The 18,873-nt window shown below is 31.2% G+C and overlaps 5 protein-coding genes across 6 annotated transcripts; 3 read left to right on the top strand and 2 right to left on the bottom strand.

The window, feature by feature from the left end:
• The first annotated feature begins 3,549 nt into the window (after nt 1-3,549).
• On the top strand, nt 3,550-5,241 carry LOC149481696 (allergen Tha p 1-like). Of its 2 annotated transcripts, none has more exons than XM_089704856.1 (3): nt 3,550-3,733; nt 4,239-4,437; nt 5,000-5,241. In XM_089704856.1, exons 2-3 carry the CDS (start codon nt 4,245-4,247, stop codon nt 5,185-5,187), a joined length of 381 nt encoding a protein of 126 aa, XP_089560982.1. In that variant the 5' UTR covers nt 3,550-3,733; nt 4,239-4,244; the 3' UTR covers nt 5,188-5,241. The 2 variants fall into 2 exon arrangements, with proteins under 2 accessions (XP_089560982.1, XP_089560983.1); XM_089704857.1 differs by lacking the exon at nt 3,550-3,733 and adding an exon at nt 3,748-3,826.
• A 342-nt stretch (nt 5,242-5,583) lies between these two features.
• LOC149481695 (allergen Tha p 1-like) lies at nt 5,584-8,820 on the top strand. The gene is made up of 2 exons (XM_089704865.1): nt 5,584-5,834; nt 8,530-8,820. Exons 1-2 carry the CDS (start codon nt 5,654-5,656, stop codon nt 8,709-8,711), a joined length of 363 nt encoding a protein of 120 aa, XP_089560991.1. The 5' UTR covers nt 5,584-5,653; the 3' UTR covers nt 8,712-8,820.
• A 22-nt stretch (nt 8,821-8,842) lies between these two features.
• LOC149481694 (EF-hand domain-containing family member B-like) lies at nt 8,843-10,465 on the bottom strand. Its single transcript, XM_089705281.1, has one exon. The coding sequence runs from the start codon at nt 10,418-10,420 to the stop codon at nt 8,843-8,845; it is 1,578 nt and encodes a 525-aa protein (XP_089561407.1). The 5' UTR covers nt 10,421-10,465.
• Nucleotides 10,466-11,686: 1,221 nt separating this feature from the next.
• On the top strand, nt 11,687-13,184 carry LOC149481693 (ejaculatory bulb-specific protein 3-like). The gene is made up of 3 exons (XM_089704861.1): nt 11,687-11,700; nt 12,238-12,420; nt 12,755-13,184. The coding sequence occupies exons 2-3, from the start codon at nt 12,240-12,242 to the stop codon at nt 12,940-12,942; spliced, it is 369 nt and encodes a 122-aa protein (XP_089560987.1). The 5' UTR covers nt 11,687-11,700; nt 12,238-12,239; the 3' UTR covers nt 12,943-13,184.
• An 80-nt stretch (nt 13,185-13,264) lies between these two features.
• On the bottom strand, nt 13,265-15,389 carry LOC149481692 (allergen Tha p 1-like). The gene is made up of 2 exons (XM_089704858.1): nt 15,276-15,389; nt 13,265-13,784 (listed from the first exon to the last, which is right to left on the bottom strand). Exon 2 carries the CDS (start codon nt 13,775-13,777, stop codon nt 13,400-13,402), a length of 378 nt encoding a protein of 125 aa, XP_089560984.1. The 5' UTR covers nt 13,778-13,784; nt 15,276-15,389; the 3' UTR covers nt 13,265-13,399.
• Between the last annotated feature and the right edge of the window lie 3,484 nt (nt 15,390-18,873).

Genomic DNA, 18,873 nt, shown 5'->3' with positions numbered 1-18,873 from the left:
TTTCCAACTAGGCAACTCTTCCGATTCTTGTTGATAAATATATTCTTCCCATGATTTGTGTGTCTCCTGGTCTAATTTTTGTAGGATAATATAAATTAAAATTGGACCCCATGTATCGGTAGAAATTTGCATATTTTGTAGACTATTTAAACATTCATTAGTTGTGTCCAAAATGAATTTAATTTGTATCGATGTTTGTGTATTTACCTTACGTATGCCAAAAAATCTTTTAAATATGGAGTTTATAATAATCCTTTTATTACCGTAACGTTTCTTTAAAGTGTCCCAAGCTTGTTCGTAATTATTTTCGGTTACATTAATATGTTTCAATAAAGATGCGGCTTCACCGGTAACACTCAACTTAAGATAATGTAACTTTTGTACCTTTGATAATGACGAATTATTATGCACAAGTGTAGTGAACAAATCTTGATATGATAAAAATTCATCGTATCTTCCTGAGAAAGTAGGTAACTCGATGTGAGGAAGTTTCACCCCCGAAATATACGGTTCGACCATTGAAACACCCATTTCACTTTGTTGCATCACGTTTTTATTCGCACCCAATAAATCTATCATGTCCGCTTTAAAGTTGATATACACATCTTCGTATTTATAATATTCTTCGTTTAAAAAATAAGGAATCACGCCGCGCTGATCTCTCGTCGTACGTTTCGATAATTGCAAATGTGCTTCATTAAATAACTTCCAATAGTCTTCCATACACTCCAAACGTGCTTTAATATAGCCCTCCGTTAATCTCACTTTAGGTGATTTTTTAAAATTAATTTGTGTCTTTTGTAACTTCGATGCTAAATCTTCTAAAATGTTAATATAACTTTCTTGTTCGGAAGTAATAGTAGTAGCCATTATGTTTAATTAAATTCTTAAATATTATCTTCTTATAAATGCAACGATTCACTTCAAAATCTTCACTTTTAATAATAAATTATAACTTCTTTTGTCTTGACATCAATTGTAACAAAACGTCGCTAACTTGTAACTCGTAAACAACTTTTTCTATATAGGATTGCTCGCCGGCCGATGCACTATTGTTCTCGTTATCGCAAAACTATCCGGCTCGAAGGACCATATGTTCGGTCACTAGGGTTCAATTTAGATTGCGATATACTGAATGATGATTTTATAAAGAAAAAATACGTCTTGCTTGTATGATACTTTAATTACGACTAAAAATGACAATTCAATCGGACAGTAAGGCTTTCTAAAAAAGAGCATAATTTACCTAAAAAAGGTTGACGATACCAGCTACAGTGTTGATAGTGTTTGTGATCATAATATTTTGTATTATAAAATTGATATAATGTTTTTTTGTAAAATTTGGTGACGTAACCAATTTTTCGTCAAGATATTTGCGTCTCTAGTATATTGCGTAAACAAAAGTAAGAGAATAAGAAGTTTTAAGTGCCTTTTAGAATTTTAAGAGCAATTACAACATAGTGAACAATTGCGCGTATAAGTATATTATTATGAGCTTCCATTTTTATTTAATTTATATTTTAAAAGTAAAAACAGAAAATTATTCGAGTGATATGATTTATTCCGTAATCAGTATGTTTCCCGCGAATCAATTTATTTTTTACTATAACTACAAAGTTAATAATTGTGCTCTTTCCTCTGTAGAGACAGATTTCCGGGTGGTAAAGATGGTAAAATTTTGTATATCATGACGATTTTATAGGGCTTAAAATAAGTCCAAGTTCCAAGGGAGACCTAATGATAACTTCGATATCAATCATGTAATACTTGAAACACGAATATTGTTTTTGTGTTCGAGTATTGAAATTTTATTTTTTGAATGGACTTTCAAATTTAGATGAGCGATATATCTATTATGTCACATTTTTTCATATAGAAAAGATTCAATGCGCAGTAAGATTTTTTAATAGAACATAATTATTGTAATCCATACCATTTGTGACTACAATGTGGATTTTTAATGGATACTTCAAGGCCAGGTTAAAGGTTTCATGTCTTTAAATACACTTAATACCTATAAGGAAAAAACCTATTTCGAAATATATATTGTATGAACATGAACCTTTGAACGAATTTACTCTTTAATTGCTTTATAATTCATCATCAAAATACCGAGTACCTAAGTATGTAATTTCAAAATCTAAACAAAAATAAAACAACTATTGTAAAAGGACTAATTTTTTTAAATCAGAAATTTAATAGAATCAGTCCTCGTTCTTTTTGTGACGGTGACCATTTTTAAACTACAAAGAATACAAAAATTTGATAATTTACGACAGGGTCTTTACGACTCTGGACGATTTTTTAGGATGTCAAATCACCCATGCGTGAGTTCCTTCACCAAACTTGTTTAAAAAAAACAACCATGCACGCTCTGTATGAAATATAAATTTTTAAATCTATTGTTTTTTTTATTTTCAATATGAAATAAGTAGGTAGCCTAATTCATAGATATTATATTAATAATAGTATATACATATATCAAAAAACTTTTTTTATTTTTTGGTGAACGTTGACTTACTTTAAGTTCACGACAGGAGTAAGATGTACCATTTTACAACAGGCGACGTGTCTGCAATATTTACCTCTCTACTTTATATCCAAATTCTGTATTCATATTCTGTGTCCCTACAATAATAATATATAGTCCGGGATACATCGCCCATTTTTGCAAGTGATTACTATCAAGCTAATTTTTCGTGAGTAGCTTTATTTTGATGAGATGCCCAATAATTTCATGTACGAAACCCTCGATTGTGGTAGCTTACAGAATTAACAAGGATAAAAATTTTTGAGTTGACGGTTCTCAAATATTTATTACGCAATTTGTAGGACAATATGTCTGTTGAATTATATAAGTATTAAATAAGTGAAAATAAAAAAATCAGCTGGTTAGTAATCATTTATGATGACTTCGTTATCGATACACATTGGAAAGGGGGACTCTTTGATCAAACCATAGATTTTGTAGGACAAATATTTTTTCGAATAATTTAGATAATTATCTTGAGATTGAACAAAAAAAAACATTCAGTTAGTAATTAATATTTGAGAACCATCAAATCAAAATATTTTATCCTTGTTTCCTCTGGTAGCTACCACAATCGAGAGTTTTATACATGAAATTATTGGGCATCTCATCAAAATAAAGCTACTCACGAAAAATTTGCTTGATAGTAATCACTTGCAAAAATGGGCGATGTATCCCGGACTAATAGAGATACATATAATCCAAATTATTCATTCATAACAATTATCTCCCGAATTATTTAATTGTTATTGTAAGCCTGCTATTCAAAGATATCAATAACAAATAACAAGCATTGTCTTCTTTTGCTTTTAATATTATGACAATATGAAAGATAAATATTATATTGCTCTACATATGTAAAAACTATTGTACACTTCATGTTCCGGTATTAAATTATAACAAAATACGTGTAAATACATCAAGAAATAGATCCATTAAGAACGGGATCAATTTCTCAAACAACTCGTTTTACTTTACTCCGAAATGGGCGTAAAAACGGCGCTGCACTTGATTAGTCAGCCGCTCATTCCGCTTTCTTTGATTCCGGGCATGTCATGTTTTGTATGCGGCCCGTTACATCGACCTCTTGGAGGACTGGTTTAGAGAAATGTAAAATGTTTGCACCCCACTGTTGGTGCCGAGATACAACCATAACCATTCGGAACGCCGAACCTTGAGGACTCCACTTTCACACTTTCTTCGGTGAGTAATTATTATATTGCTTAGAAAGTCACGGACCACTTACAATGTTACCGCTAAGTTCAATATCGTCAGTGTCAGTCAATAGTTCTTTAGGTGAGTTTTGAGCAATAATTTTTTCCCGTAATTCATTGAATATGATGTGATTTATGTTCATTGTTTACGTATTCAATAGGTTTGTGTTTTGTATTACAAGTGTTTATAATATATTCCAATTGTTTTTACCACAGTTAAACAGGTTTGATTTATTGATTTATTTAGAAACTTTGTAGATTGTAAATTTAACATACACAATCATTGCAGTAAAACTTAAAAAAAATACTGAAACCTTTTTTGAGAATCATTCTATCTATTAAAAATACCGCATCAAAATCCGTTGCGTAGTTTTAAAGATTTAAACATACATAGGGATATAAGGACTGAGAAAGTTACTTTGTTTTATACTACGTAGTGATAGTGTAATAACATAAAAAAATATACTTTAAAATGATTTTGATGTATTTTCCAGGTCATCATGAGAACCTGGCTGCTAGTCGTGTGCGTGCTGACGGTGGTGGCCTCCTGCTACTCACAACAACAACAACTTTACAACCGCTATGATAATTTCAATGCTGACTCCATCATTCAAAACGAGAGGATTCTCCTCGCCTATTACAAGTGTGTCATGGAAAAGGGACCGTGCACTAAGGACGGCAAGAATTTTAAGCGTATGTATCTTTGAAATGTCTTTGTTTTATTTAGTTGGCGGAAGTTACATGACATTATAATATATTATAAAACTTATGTTTTGAAATGCATACTCTACTATCCAGAGATAGTCATATTAGAACCGGTTCAGGTATTACATAGAAAAGTGAAAAAGTCAAATTCAAGGAAAAAATTAATAGACACACTCGTAGTTAATATCATGTAAACTAAACAATTAGATCTTTCAGCGTTTTTGTAGTTCAGCTCAATATAGCTTACATGTGGTAATAATGTCTCTGTATGTGATAGAATGTATGGGGCAGAATAATTTCACTGATCAATGCAATGAGCCTCATCATTAACTTCTTCATTGTTCATTTAGAAATGATGACTTATATACCTTTCGATTAAGGAAATTAACGAAGTGGAATTTTAATATTAAATAAATTAATATTACATTCTGACGTCTTCAAGATCATTCTGATTCAGAATTATGAAATCAATTGCTCTTAATTCATGTAAAATGATATAAAAATAAACAAGAATTGAATAAATTATAATTACATTTTGTCTCAATTTCAGGTGTCTTGCCCGAAACACTGCAAACGGCTTGTGGAAGATGTTCTCCAAAACAAAAGTCTGTCGTGAGAAAAATGCTTTTAGGCATACGATCCAAAAGTGAAGTCAGATTCGCTGAACTTCTTGACAAATACGATCCCACCGCACTCAACAGAGATGCACTTTATAATTTCTTAGTGACTGGTAATTAATAAGCGAAGAACCAATTAAACCATTTGCTCTGTTTTGATTTATTGTTAATTAATTGATAGTTTATTATCAATTATTAAAGTATTCATAAATCACAATCAACAATTCTTGAAACAGAGCATAAATAGGCATTCTGCCTCGCATAAGAGCCTGTAATAGTATTAAGTTATAAATAAATACTTGATAGCTAAACTGTGTTTTTCCATCATACCTACATTGTTGAACAAGATCAGATCAAGATCATTGCGGTTAATCATCGATTTATTTGCGTAAACCACAATGAATAAATAGTTAACAAGGACGATTACAGCGGACTGTTATATACATAATTGACGCAACATGTTTGCATTACTGAGAATTTACTTGAATATAAAAAGCTTCCTACCTAGCATATATAAAACACATCTAATCATATATAGCGCCCATTAGAATTCTAGAATTCGTTAGAAGCGATACCATTAATCTAAGATGATGAAGGTTATTGCAATTCTTTGTTTGTTTATGTTTGCAAATGCTGAAGATCAATATGGCTCAATTGATGCTGACATCAATCTCTCCGAAGTGTTGAGTAATGATCGATTATTAGCATCGTATGGAAAGTGTTTAGTTAATAAAGGACCGTGCACTCCTGAAGTCAAAAAACTAAAGGGTAAGTAAAAGTCCATTTTAAAAACTATTTTAATACTTTATACAACATTTTAAATTAAAATAATAAATTATGATAAATTGTTAGATATTAAAACTAAGTTTATAAACTTAAACAAGCCATCCAACTTTATAAATAATAAATCTACACAAAACTTAATGTTTAACATTAAAGTAATGTAACTTAAAAATCACGTTTGCGCTTCAGTATAGACTAGACTATAAGTGAATTCTTCAATTATTCCTTGCTTTCAATTTTCACTTTTATTAGTGTATTCTCTGAGTGCCCGACGAAAAGTTTCATAGCTAACCCAACCTGAGGAATGATACTCTTTGGCCTTGTTCCAAACAGCATTATACAAATCGTCAGTAAATATTTCACCAGCTTTTTCAAAAACTTGCCTTACTACTTTAGGGTCTCGTTTAGCATACATATCCCTATGACTTATTCCCATTACTGTGAATATGCTTGGGTTTAAACACGATTTGGCATCCGACTCTTCGGGAAGATAGGATCGATCTGCTTTGCAGCAACCTTCAGGCGTTACTGGGAAATCTTTGTCAAAATATTTTCCTGATGGAACTCCCGCCATTAAACTAAAATTTGGTTGTATAATATCTTTTATCATTTCGCTATATGTCGTGCGAAAATCGAGACATTCTTCAGGAATACCTGTAATTTTGGGTAAGTCTGGAGTTGGTTCTCTGTAATTCAGTAAACCTATGAAGGACTTATAGTTTATTTGAGAACTCTTCATCATATTCCAAATTGATAAAAGGGGCTCTATAAGGTCTGGATTGAAACGTATATATTTTAATTTGCATTCATCATATAGAATGTTTTTTGGCAACCATCCGGTCTTAGATATATCTAAATATCTCAAATGTAATATAAATTTTGGAAAAAAATTTCCATCAAAACGTTTTGACATGCATTTACGTAACGTGTTCAAATGCTCTAAACATTTTAAAATCAATTTTTTGTCAGGATTCACTTCACAGGTTGTTAGACATTCTGGAACTCCGATGTCATCTAAAACTTCAACTTTACCAAAGGCGAATCCCTTCGGAACGCAATTAACGTTGTTATTAGGTGAAAGTGACAATCCAAGCCTTGAATTATTTTTTTCTAAGAAATCTGCATGTTTTGAACAAATTGGATGCTTCAAATTCAAACCTAGGCTAATACGATCATCAGTTAAACAACATTGTACTTGTCTACTTGAAGCATCTACGTTAGTTGGCTGGCCAAAAGTTTTATTAGGATTAAATGAACAATAATTTCGTGTAGTTCGATAACCACATTCTTTGGTTACAGGGGTTTTGCCCACTTACAGGTTTCTTAGGAAAAGCTACTTCATAAGCATTTGAAGAAGAGGGATACTTTTTGCCCATAGTTGTCGTATAAATATTGAGCCCCTCTGGCAAATTATTTGTCGAGTCTGGTACTTTGCCGACTTGTCTTTTCCAATATGAGCTATAAATTGTATCTTTGAAGTCACTCACTAACGTTTGGAATTTCGTTTTCATTGGTGGATTAATGAGTTCTGCTCCTTCGGTAAAAAATCCAGCATTTCTCATATCACGTTTTTCTTTATGTTTTGTAATTCGCATGTGGTCAAAGGTTGAATCAGGGTAAATAGTGTCACTCAATAAAGCATCAACTTGGTCTTCAAGCGAGTAATAGGGAAGAATGTTTTTAACAGAATTCTGATCTAGGCAAGGCAGCCCAGCAGCGCAAATATTCGAATCACGCTCTATAAACATATCCATGTTGCCTTTGCCTCCAGTTGTACCTGCTTTTGAGTACCGCAACATTTTAAAATATGGATTTACTTCTATAAAATATTTGTGTATATTTTGTTTATTCACAATGTCATTTAAAATGTCATTATTGATATGATTTTTTTTTTGTAATCGTATGCGTCCACACCAGTCCACACCAAGGTCCACATGTATGCGTCAATCTAAGGTCAATCTAGACTGTATAATTTCAATATGAATCAAAACATCCATACTAATATTATAAATGCGAAAGTAACTCTGTCTGTCTGTCTGTTACTCAATCACGCCTAAACTACTGAACCAATTTGCATGAAATTTGGTATGGAGATATTTTGATATCCGAGAAAGGACATAGGCTACCTTTTATTGCGAAATATGTACCACGGGCGAAGCTGGGGCGGACCACTAGTAATATATAAACCACAAATAAACGCTTATACAACAATTTAAACATAACGAAATTAAGAACGAAATATACTGTGAAATATGTACACATTTTAAGTTCTTCTGAATCCTTATGAATCGTACGAATTATTCTATTTAAGAGTCAAAGCTTTATTAAAAAATTATAAATAATATTTTTATTTATAATACAGGGTTACTTGTAAAACACCAGCAACCTCTCAGGACAAGATAGCTAACATCATACTTCATTATACAAAACAATGTAACGAAATCTAGTCCAGTTAAATATTATTTAATAATAATTTTATCGTAATACTAGTGGTCCGCCCCGGCTTCGTCCGTGGTACATATTTAGTATCCTATGTGGCTGGCTAAAAACCCCTGGATCTAAACTACCTCAATACCAATTTTCAGCGAAATCGGTTCAGCCGTTCTTGAGTTATAAGTGAAGTAACTAACACGACTTTATTTTATAATATGTTAACAATATTTTTTTCTCTCTGTTTCAGATAAGATTCCGGAGGTTTTAGAAACTCAATGTGCAAAATGTACTGACAAGCAAAAGAACATGGGTAAAACTTTAGTTAAGGAAATTAAAGCAAAACATCCAAACATTTGGTCAGATTTGGTTTCGTTTTATGACCCACAAGGAAAATACCAGAAATCATTTGAAGAATTTCTTAAAGATTAAAAAATAAAATAACCATAATAATTTATAAAATTACCGCGTGATTATCGCGCTATCAAAATTTAATATGTATTATTATTGATATAACCAAATTAAACATTTTATTTTCATATGTAGTTGTTTCTTTACTAATATCAATTTTCCTTTACTTTATCCATTTCAGTTATTATTTTCAAAGCACGATTGAATGTTTCATAACAAACCCAACCCTCCGAGTGGTACTTTTTAGCTTCCTCCCAAATTTCATTAAATCTTTCATCTGTAAATGATTCGCCTGCTGCTTCGAAAACTCGTTTAATTGTTTTAGGGTCTCTCTTACCATATAAATCCCTATGATTGACGTGAAATAATGTTAATACGCTAGGACATAAACAAGACCTCATATCAGATTCATGCGGTAGACAAGTTCTAGCAGCTCGACAACAACCTTCGGGTGTTATCGGATAATCTAAATCAAAGTATCTTCCAGAAGGTAAACCAGCCATTCTACTTTTGTCTTCTTCTTGGCCAGGTTTTACCATTTCGGTATAGGTTGTGTTATAATCGAGACAGTCATCTGGCACATCTGGTATTTTCGGAATTTCTGGTGACGGTTCTCGATAATTTATTACATGTACAAATGTTTTGTATTCAATATTTGATCCATCAAAAGCTTGCCACATGGAGAGCAAGGGTTCGATTAATGATGAATCGAAACGAATAAGCTTTGACGCACACAGTTTGTAAACAATGTTTTTTGGTAACCAGCCAGTTTTTTCTTTGTCGTAGTATTTAAGATTCAAGTAGAATCCTCTGAAAAAAGTAGGAAGAAATCGTGATGACAAACATTTTCTCAATGAATTTAGATGACCTAAGCACTTTTTGAAAAAATGACGTTCTGGATTTAATTCACAACTGGCCAAACATTCCGGTAAGTTATCGGGAGGTTTTAATTTACCAAATGCATAGCCTTTGGGTACATTTTCAATATTGTTATTTGGCGCTAATACAGCTCCGATTCGAGGTTGATTTTGTTCTTGAAAATTTGATTGTATAGTATTAACTATAGTACGCGCTCCATTGCCGACAATCATTCTGTCATCCGTTAGACAGCATCTGGCATAGGTACCCCGTTTGTCCACAAAGGTTCTATGACCGTATGTCAGGTCTTCCTTGTACGGTGGTTCACAGTATGTGCGTTTTAACTGCGCACCTGGCTTATAAGAAGCTGGCGTTTTGTCGGGAAGTGGGTTCTTTGGCATGACGACATCATATAATCTTCCATGAAATGCAGTTTTTTTGCCAAATGTAGTGCCATAAATATCCATACCCTCTGGTAACATAGGCACGGAATCGTGCGTTTTTCCAAGTGGCTTCTTCCAATAAGAAGCAAAGGAAGTATCTTTAAAGTCATCAACAAGCGTTCGAAATTTAGATTTTATGGGTGGATTGATAATTTGTGCTACGTTACCAAAAGGGCCTGCAAAACGCATATCTAAAGGAATTGGCTTACGCAGTGGTGGTAACGGTTTAGGTGCTTTAGGCGGCATAATAGCATCACTCATAAGGGAATCTACTTCGTCTTTTAATAAGTAATGTTGTAAGGAGTCAGATACTTTATCGTCTGGTTGAGCAGAAGGTAATCCAGCAGCACAAATCCTTGGATCTCTTTCTATAAACATACCTAAATTACCTTTTCCCCCAGAAGTAGATCTTTGGCAATCAACCGGCATGGTTAATAATATAAATTTATAAAACTAATAATTCATATAAAACAAACTTGTATAACAGAATATATCAAGATAAGACATTGATTTGAGTCATTCAATATGTCATTTTTAATTATTATGCATTTAAAAAGTTCTTATTGATAAATTAAACTTATTTTTTTTTACTTTTAGTAATAAACTAAGGTAATAAAATTAATCTACCTATAAACGTTATTCTGCCTTACTCCTTGCATTTATTTGTACGCAAAATAGATGTTAAACAATCTCAAAGATATACCCGATAAATTCATAAAAAATAGTCCGAGCCTTTAGCGGATGAGTTTGGTCACAAACACCTCAACGTGAAAATTGTTTACATATTTGATGAAGACATAGTTGAATTTAATAAAATATATACTTTTTTAATAAAAATATGTACATAACAAATTGCAAATAGCTTTAATAGATAATTAAGGTCAACCTGCAAGCTGATGGTTCTAATAGTTTGATTAAATATTATGCTCTAATAATAAATGTCCCAGTAAAGGCACGGTTTTTATTTTTACATAATACCCAACATTTCCGATGTGAAAGATATAAAATTAAACTAGTTGTTCAGTTGGAATACAATTATTGACATTGAAAAGTATTAGATGAAGTATTGTAGCTGGTTGAATAAACAGAACATGATATTTGCTAAGATTTTATGCAAGTGTTGTTGAAGGAAGTTACCGCATTAAATTATGTTATTGAATTATTTATATGCCGTATTGCGAACATGATAAATTATTATTAAGCTTGCTCGTTTACCTATTCGATCTGTAATTTTATTAATACCTACATCGAGTATTTTTTTTTATTCATGATTTTATTTCAGAAATACTTTACATAGTTTAGTATTTATTTAATATTTGTATCTTGTTATAAATTACGAGCTCTACAACCGAAGGCCCCAAATAATAAACAAATTTTCACTACAACTAGTGTCAGCACGATGCAGATCGGAGTTTTATTCTAGCAATATATCGGAATCCTTTATTATTTGGAAAACTTTAATGGTTGACAGATTGCTGTGAGGTAGAGCCGTAACATATATATTATTATGCTTATTGTAAATTAAATACCAACAAAAATTTTGCCTGTTCATATTCAATTGAGCACATTTCCTTTCTTACACAGTTCTTAGCAAAATAATGGTTACTTGATTGCTGTCTTCGCCTAATAACAGTGACATACAGTTTATAAATACGAATGAAGCAAACCATATATTGTAGTTATTTCTTTGTCTTGGCTTAATCAAATAGGTAATTATTTTATTACATTTTAATTTAAAACCAGTCTAGTAGTCCAGAAATATCTTTGCTACCCTTTTTGTACATTGTGTCGATAATTGTGTCGATAGCAACTTAACTCAACTCTCAACTGAAGAACAGCTGTGGGTTTAATATATATTTGTATCTGCCTACCTAAAAATTAAGTTATCATATGCCCTAAGAAAAAGGTGTGATTGAATATTCGAACTCGATCTCGTATGACTTAAATTTTTTTTTTGTTATTTAAGTCATACGAGATCGAACATAAATATTTTCGAGCAACAAAATAATTTCATACATATTGCAACCCATAATTAGAGTTGACCTAAAGTTGTTTCTTTGGTTAATCGCAAACCACAGCACATCTATGAAAAAAAAAACTTTAATGCCTCTGTATTATAAAACGTCAAACATATCAAAAGACCAATGCAAGAGTAGCATCAATAAAAAAATCTGTAAAAAAAATAATGTGAAAATTTATAATGGTGGTAAAACTATTCTTACTTTAATATTATCAATAATTTGCAGCAATGCTTGAAAATTATTTCATCCTACTTCTCTCCTCAACATTAGTGCTAGCAGACTTTTACAGTCCTAGATATGATGACTTTGATATTCAACCTTTGCTAGAAAATGATCGGATACTGATAGGCTACACGAAGTGTTTCCTTGATCAGGGGCCATGTACACCGGAGGCGAAAGATTTTAAGAGTAAGTTATGTTTTATATATGCATTTCAGCTTTTTGTTCTTGATTCTAGCTAACTTCTAATCAACTGTGCGTAATGAAATTGAAAAATTCTCACTCATTAAATTAAATTTGATTATTTGATGACTAGAATAATGATAGGTGTTTAGAAACGGCTCAGTTACGTTGTCTAGGAGAACCAACATATTGGTTTCTAATTTCTCTACAAGTTATATTATTTAACTACGTGATACTAAATTTCTATTTAACTACGTGAAGGACAATACGAATCATTTTAAAAATTATTTTATGTTTTAATTTGAATGTAATATTATTAAAAGGAACAATTATTTTTCAGAAGCTATACCTGAATCTTTAGAGACATCTTGTGGAAAATGTTCACCAAAACAGAAGAAATTAATAAGAACAGTGATAAGAGCTATAAGTGACAGTCACCCTGATATCTGGGAACAACTAGTGCATAAATATGACAAAGACAAAAAATATAGAGATACTTTTAATAAATTTATTGAATCAAACGACTAATACAGATAATGTTTATTTGAATAAAAATATCAAAATACTAATGTTAAACTCACAAGTTATCGATTTTATATTCACAGATTGGAAGAGCTTCCAAAAATTATTTGACAGAATATCAATTCTCATTCCTTTACATTACTTTGAAAAGTATCAATAATTGAAGAATTTTAATATAGTTACTAAATTATAAATCAAAATATAATTCACCATCAAACAATTAATAGTGCGGTAGATTCCGGATCTATTGAGCTTTAAGTTTACTTTTTTTTTAAATAATAACGATTATTAATTAATGTTAAGCACATTAAAGTAATAAAACACTCAGTAACAAAAGAAATATTTTTATTAAAACACTTTATAATGACATCATAATAACTTCGAATTGAAGAACATTTTACAATTTTGAACAGACGTTTTAAAACCCAATCATTAATTTTAACGTGGATACAAAATGATCTACTTAACTCTTCTTAGCAGCATCAAGTTTGTCCTTGTATCTCTCTTGGTAGATGTTATCAGGGTCATATTTAGTGGCCAATTCCTTCCACAATTCTGGTCGCTTATTAACTAAGTGTTTGATGACTTTGTCTGCGTTGCTCTTCTGTTTCGCAGTACACTTGTTACATTCATGTTCTAGGGCGTCAGGTAAGGTTTCCTTCAGTGTTTTTGCGTCAGGTGGACACCGGCTTCTGTCCATCAGGCATTCCACATAACCTTTTAAGAGCCGTTCTGATTGTAATACCTCTTCTACGTTTATGTTGTCATATTTGTCGGTGTATGTGGATTTGGACCACACCACGGCCGCCATACATAACACGAGTAGTCCTATGAGTTTCATTGTAAACCTGGAAGGAATTAATTAATAGTTGATTAATATGATTATTTTGGAACATTGTGAAAGTTTAACTCTTCTTCTTCTCTCAAATCTTTAAAATTAGGTATATAGTAATTAAAATCTAAAAGGGAATAAAATATGCTTGTAGATACATTGTAAGTATATGATACGTGTGGATATAACATTTTCTTAAAAATAACATTATTTTGCTATTAGCAGATAATTCATTATTTCCCAAAGAAAATTCAATCCCGATTGTTATTCTGTATTCAAAACATTTAACCACTAATTACAGGCTATTTGTAAAAAGGTAAATAAGTAAAGGAGGATATAGTTTTAAATAAGAAAAATATGAAATACTTGTATTCACGATTAAGATTTTATCCTATGTTGTAATAGATATTTTAACAATAGCTATGTTTATATCAGCTTATATAAAACAATGATTTAATCACTTCCATTATCCATTGTTTGTTGTGGACATAATTATTATCTTAACCATTATCTTTCAGGCTTAACAATATATTGAAAATAGTTACCTAACTTGTTTTTTTGCAAACGTCATACAATTTTTCTGCGTACTAATAATATTTTTTCTATGTACCTGTAGATGTTCTTTTATATTTTTATGTGTTTCCTAATTATATCAAAATCTAAAGTAAAGATTGTGCGATTTTAATAACAAATAAACTAAATACTAACTGAAAAGATATGTCAAAATTTTGAAAATTTCCTAAATTATGTCATGTAGGTACCTAATCACTTACTCTAGACGCACCAGCTTGCAATAAAAACCACTACTAGAATGGAAATGATATCTAATTCTACGCCATTTCCTTATTATAATAGACCTACGGAAATTTTAATAAAAGCCGTTCAATACTTTTTGTTGAGAAAAGAAACATCTACACAACCATTACGATTTCCTTAATGATTCAACAGTATCGTTTTTATTGAAATAATTCACAATTTTATTACTAAAAATTGTACTAGGTACTTAATTGTTTAAATTTTGACTTTACGTAAAATTAAATGATTTCTTATTGCTTCATTAGTAATATTATAATCCAAAGAAGATTTCTTAACGCTATTCATTGTCTTGTATTTTAATATAAATATAATTATTCAAATACCTAATAAATTATAATAACAATTACGAACTATCGCACATATTATGATTAGTTTATTCGCTCTTCTTTAAATTAAAAAAAAGGTAGGTAAATGGCTAAATTTATTAGCCCAATAAGTAATCATAATAATAAAAAAATTAAAATAGTAACTATACTATATTTTTACATTATACAAATAAAATTATAATATTTTTGTTATAAACAAATAAACAATAATTTAAGAGAAAGCAACGAACCGAAGTAAAAATCTGATTTATTAAATAATTTATTGATGATCGCGACGAAATCCCTCCTAACGAAGCAGCGTAATTGTAATTAAATGTTATAATTTATTTTTAAATTTAATTAATTAATTTGTGCACAAAGCTTACCGTTAGATATCCTAAAGTGATGCCTGTGCAGTCACAACTGTGAGGATATCACGACCACTAGGACATTTATACATTTGTACTTGTGTTCATTCTTGCAATTAAAAGTGCATTGCGTTGTTGATATTACAATCAAAGACGTAATTTATTCATAAAATATTAGACAATAGCAAACATGATCGGAAAATCGCCGTCATATACAAAGAAAATTCTCATGGGTTTCGTAACTTTAAAAAACACGTTGATGCATACAAAACTACTGGATATATTATAATCTTTATCGATTATTTCGAATGAATACAGGATTTATTTATATATAACACTATTTAATAGTAACTTTAAAATCCTACTAATATTATAGATACGTTTTGTAAAGATAGATGTATCTGTGTTTGTTACTCTTTCACGAGAACTACTGCAAGGATTATGATGATACTTGGCAGTATAGTGTAGTAGCAGTGAGTAGCATAATATAGAGATACAGAAATATTTGCTTTTGATCGCGGTTTTGACACGGGTGAAACCGCTATTGAAATTCGAGCAGCGAATCGCGGCTACTTTCGGGTAGAAAAATTTAATCCTTGTAGCTTTCCAAACCAGCCTTTAGGACTATTATGTAATTTATATTATTAGTGTAGTCATACCCTATAGCACTTTGGATTTAAATTTATTGAAATATGAGGCCTTTTATAGTGAAGAATGTGGGTTTCGGGGAAAATTAAAAGACTTGGTCCAATTTCTTATGACTTCAGTGACACATAATTAATTAAATAAATAGTAGAGACAAAGCTTCTTATGAACGTGCGACTTTATTATGTTCCTATACACTAGGGCTACAAAATAAAATTTATTTCGGTACTTAGATACCTATTGTACTTAATCCTTTTCATAATTGAATATACCAGACACGAATAAAATCCAAATGTAATTAATTTAGCTTTTTGCGCTAAGAAAATGCGTCACAAATTTGAACATTTTAAAGTATATACAAAAAGTGTAATGAATCAACATTAATTTACAAACTTCTTGAAAAGTACCTAATATATTATGTAGGTACATACATACAGATATATAAAACTGATGCTCGTTATTGCGTGCGTGCGGAAAAGTTTTTATGTTCTAGTTACACATGTCATTATAAAAAGCGCCTCTTTTCAAGGACTTCTTATTCTATCTAGATGAGAATTACCTTAATTGATCACTAAATATACTTAGGTTTATATAATTTCTAACAATACGGTGGCTAACGGCTTTAAATCGGGGTTTATATATAAAATCTAGCTTTAGATATCAAACAATTTTGTATTAATAAACCTTAAACGCTGTTCTTAACTGCTAGTTTTGGAACTCACGAAAAATAGATTTATCCTAATATCGAAAACCAAAAGAAATTGCATTATCATCAAAAGGAACAGTTTTATGCTAATCCAAATTAAGCAATAGTTAATTGCGTTACAATATTGCAATAATTATAATAAAAAAAATCTAGAAATGTAAATAGGTAGGTACTAGGACATGCAACTGCAATTAAAATTACTCAGGTCCTAGCCTGCTACCCCGCGACCTTAGAACTTGTTTCTAACTATGAGTCAGTATTGAACATTTGAATAGCTTGTTATGAGGTCAATACTTGTAGGCATTAATCTTCAATTAAACCTGTTTGCACCACAGGACTAACTAACTTAAAATGATTCAATACCTAGGTATTGAATCATTTTAAGTTTGTTGAAAGACTGACTTGATAATTCTTGGATGTGAAATTTTGAATGTGTGGAAGAAAAGGATTATTAATCCGTGACAATTTGACCAAATGAAATATTCAGACATACCACAAACCAATCTACAAGAATAGACCTAGTAAAAATATTTAGTTAGGTCCTTTTCTTTAACCTCCAGTCCTTTCCTTTATTCGTCGTCAAACTTTTCCACATCCTATACGTTTTATATAGGCGGTGGTAGCTCTTTTCATCAGTGGACCCACCAGCTCTTTTGCCGACTATGAAAAATAATAAAAAGCCGCTGATCATCGTCTGCGTTGCCTACTTTTTAAATGAACTTTGGAAAGGGATTAATATCGGGAATAAATAAATAATAAATAATCGGTACGGTCTGGAAAGCGGAAGACATCGTAGTATCAGTATTATAATATTATCTGTGGTAGCATTTTAATAAATAAGTATAATATAGGTAATATTAATTTACACTGATCTTCTATGTCCCTACCCCCCGGTCCGAGCTGTCACGATTCATGTGTAGAGTTTTTCAGGGAGAGAGCTTCAATTAGAATTATTATTCCACATTTAGATATACGAAGATAGAAAATTTGTTTAAAACAGCATAATATTTACATTTTCTATAATAATTTAACTTACAAATAGTCTCAGGCACGCAAAGTCATAGAAATAGGTTTTTTTAGGGGTATGCGTCTCAGAATCGAAAATATTGAATATTTCTGATTTCATTTCGACACAAAATGCGATTTTCGGTTCGGTGCCGATTATAAAGTGTTCCAAAATTTTCTTCCAAATATCATCAATCATCCAAAGTGCAGAATTTGATATGTGTACTGTGATATTTTTTTTTATGTCAAATCATTATAATGGGTTATTATTTGTTAAGTATCATTTTTATTGGATATATTTAAATAAATTTAAATATACAAAGCGGTTTATAAATACTATTTATGCCAATTCAATATGCCTGCTTTTTATTAAGAGTTAACTCGATAGATGTAGTACTGGCCTGTCATAATTCTATAGGAAAAATAAATTTATTTGGTAATTTTTTTTTAATAAAAGTGCAATATACTTGACTTTTGAACTTTTTGAAGTGAAAGTTCAAAATGCCTTGCTTTTTTCGTTTTGAACGGAAATTCATACTGAAGGTTAATATTTAATAATAGTAGATAATAGTGTGGTCTCTTATTATTGATTATCGAATTTGGGAGTAAAAGCACTTTATTACACTCTATACAAACAGTTATGTCTATTTTTAGCTGTTTTGCTTGTTTAGCGAACAAACATCGTTAATCGTTTAGAGTTCTTTCCTACTAGAGATGTGCTATGCAGCTAGGCATCGAAAATGTAATAGCTATGCTATGAAATAATGTGACCGTTTCCACTGATACTAAGCTTCGTAGCAGTGCGATTTGCTAGGCTATGAAGATTCGCAGCGCGCCGCAAAGTAAATGCTGCGCCAGGAAGATGCGCTGCTCGAGCTGTGATGTATCGATAGTAAAGGCTCTGCTATGCATATAGCTACACTTGCGACCATCCATAGCACGCACCCATAGCACGCATGCCTCCATGTAAAAATCTTATCTTAGTTGAAATTTGAATCCGTTTCCACCATTGCCACAGAATAGTAACTATCGTTACCATTGCTAAACTATGTGCATCAATGAATATGAATTCAATCAAACGCATTAACAGCAACGAAGCATAACACATCTCTGGTGGAAAAGCACCCTTATGGTAAGATGTCAAACTATAGGTAGGTAACAGTAGGTAATAAAATGTATGAGTTTTCGTTAGATTTACTAAAATAATGACATTGCGTTTTTATATGTATAAAAAAGGTCAATCCACGTCATTCAATTCAT

This window comes from Colias philodice, chromosome 16, assembly GCF_061535455.1.
Source record: "Colias philodice isolate Cphi_HAF_F1 chromosome 16, ilColPhil1 Martin Lab GWU primary, whole genome shotgun sequence".
Taxonomy (NCBI): domain Eukaryota; kingdom Metazoa; phylum Arthropoda; class Insecta; order Lepidoptera; family Pieridae; genus Colias; species Colias philodice.
The sequence above is the reverse complement of the archived record's forward strand: the minus strand, read 5'-3'. Positions and strand labels throughout refer to the sequence as shown.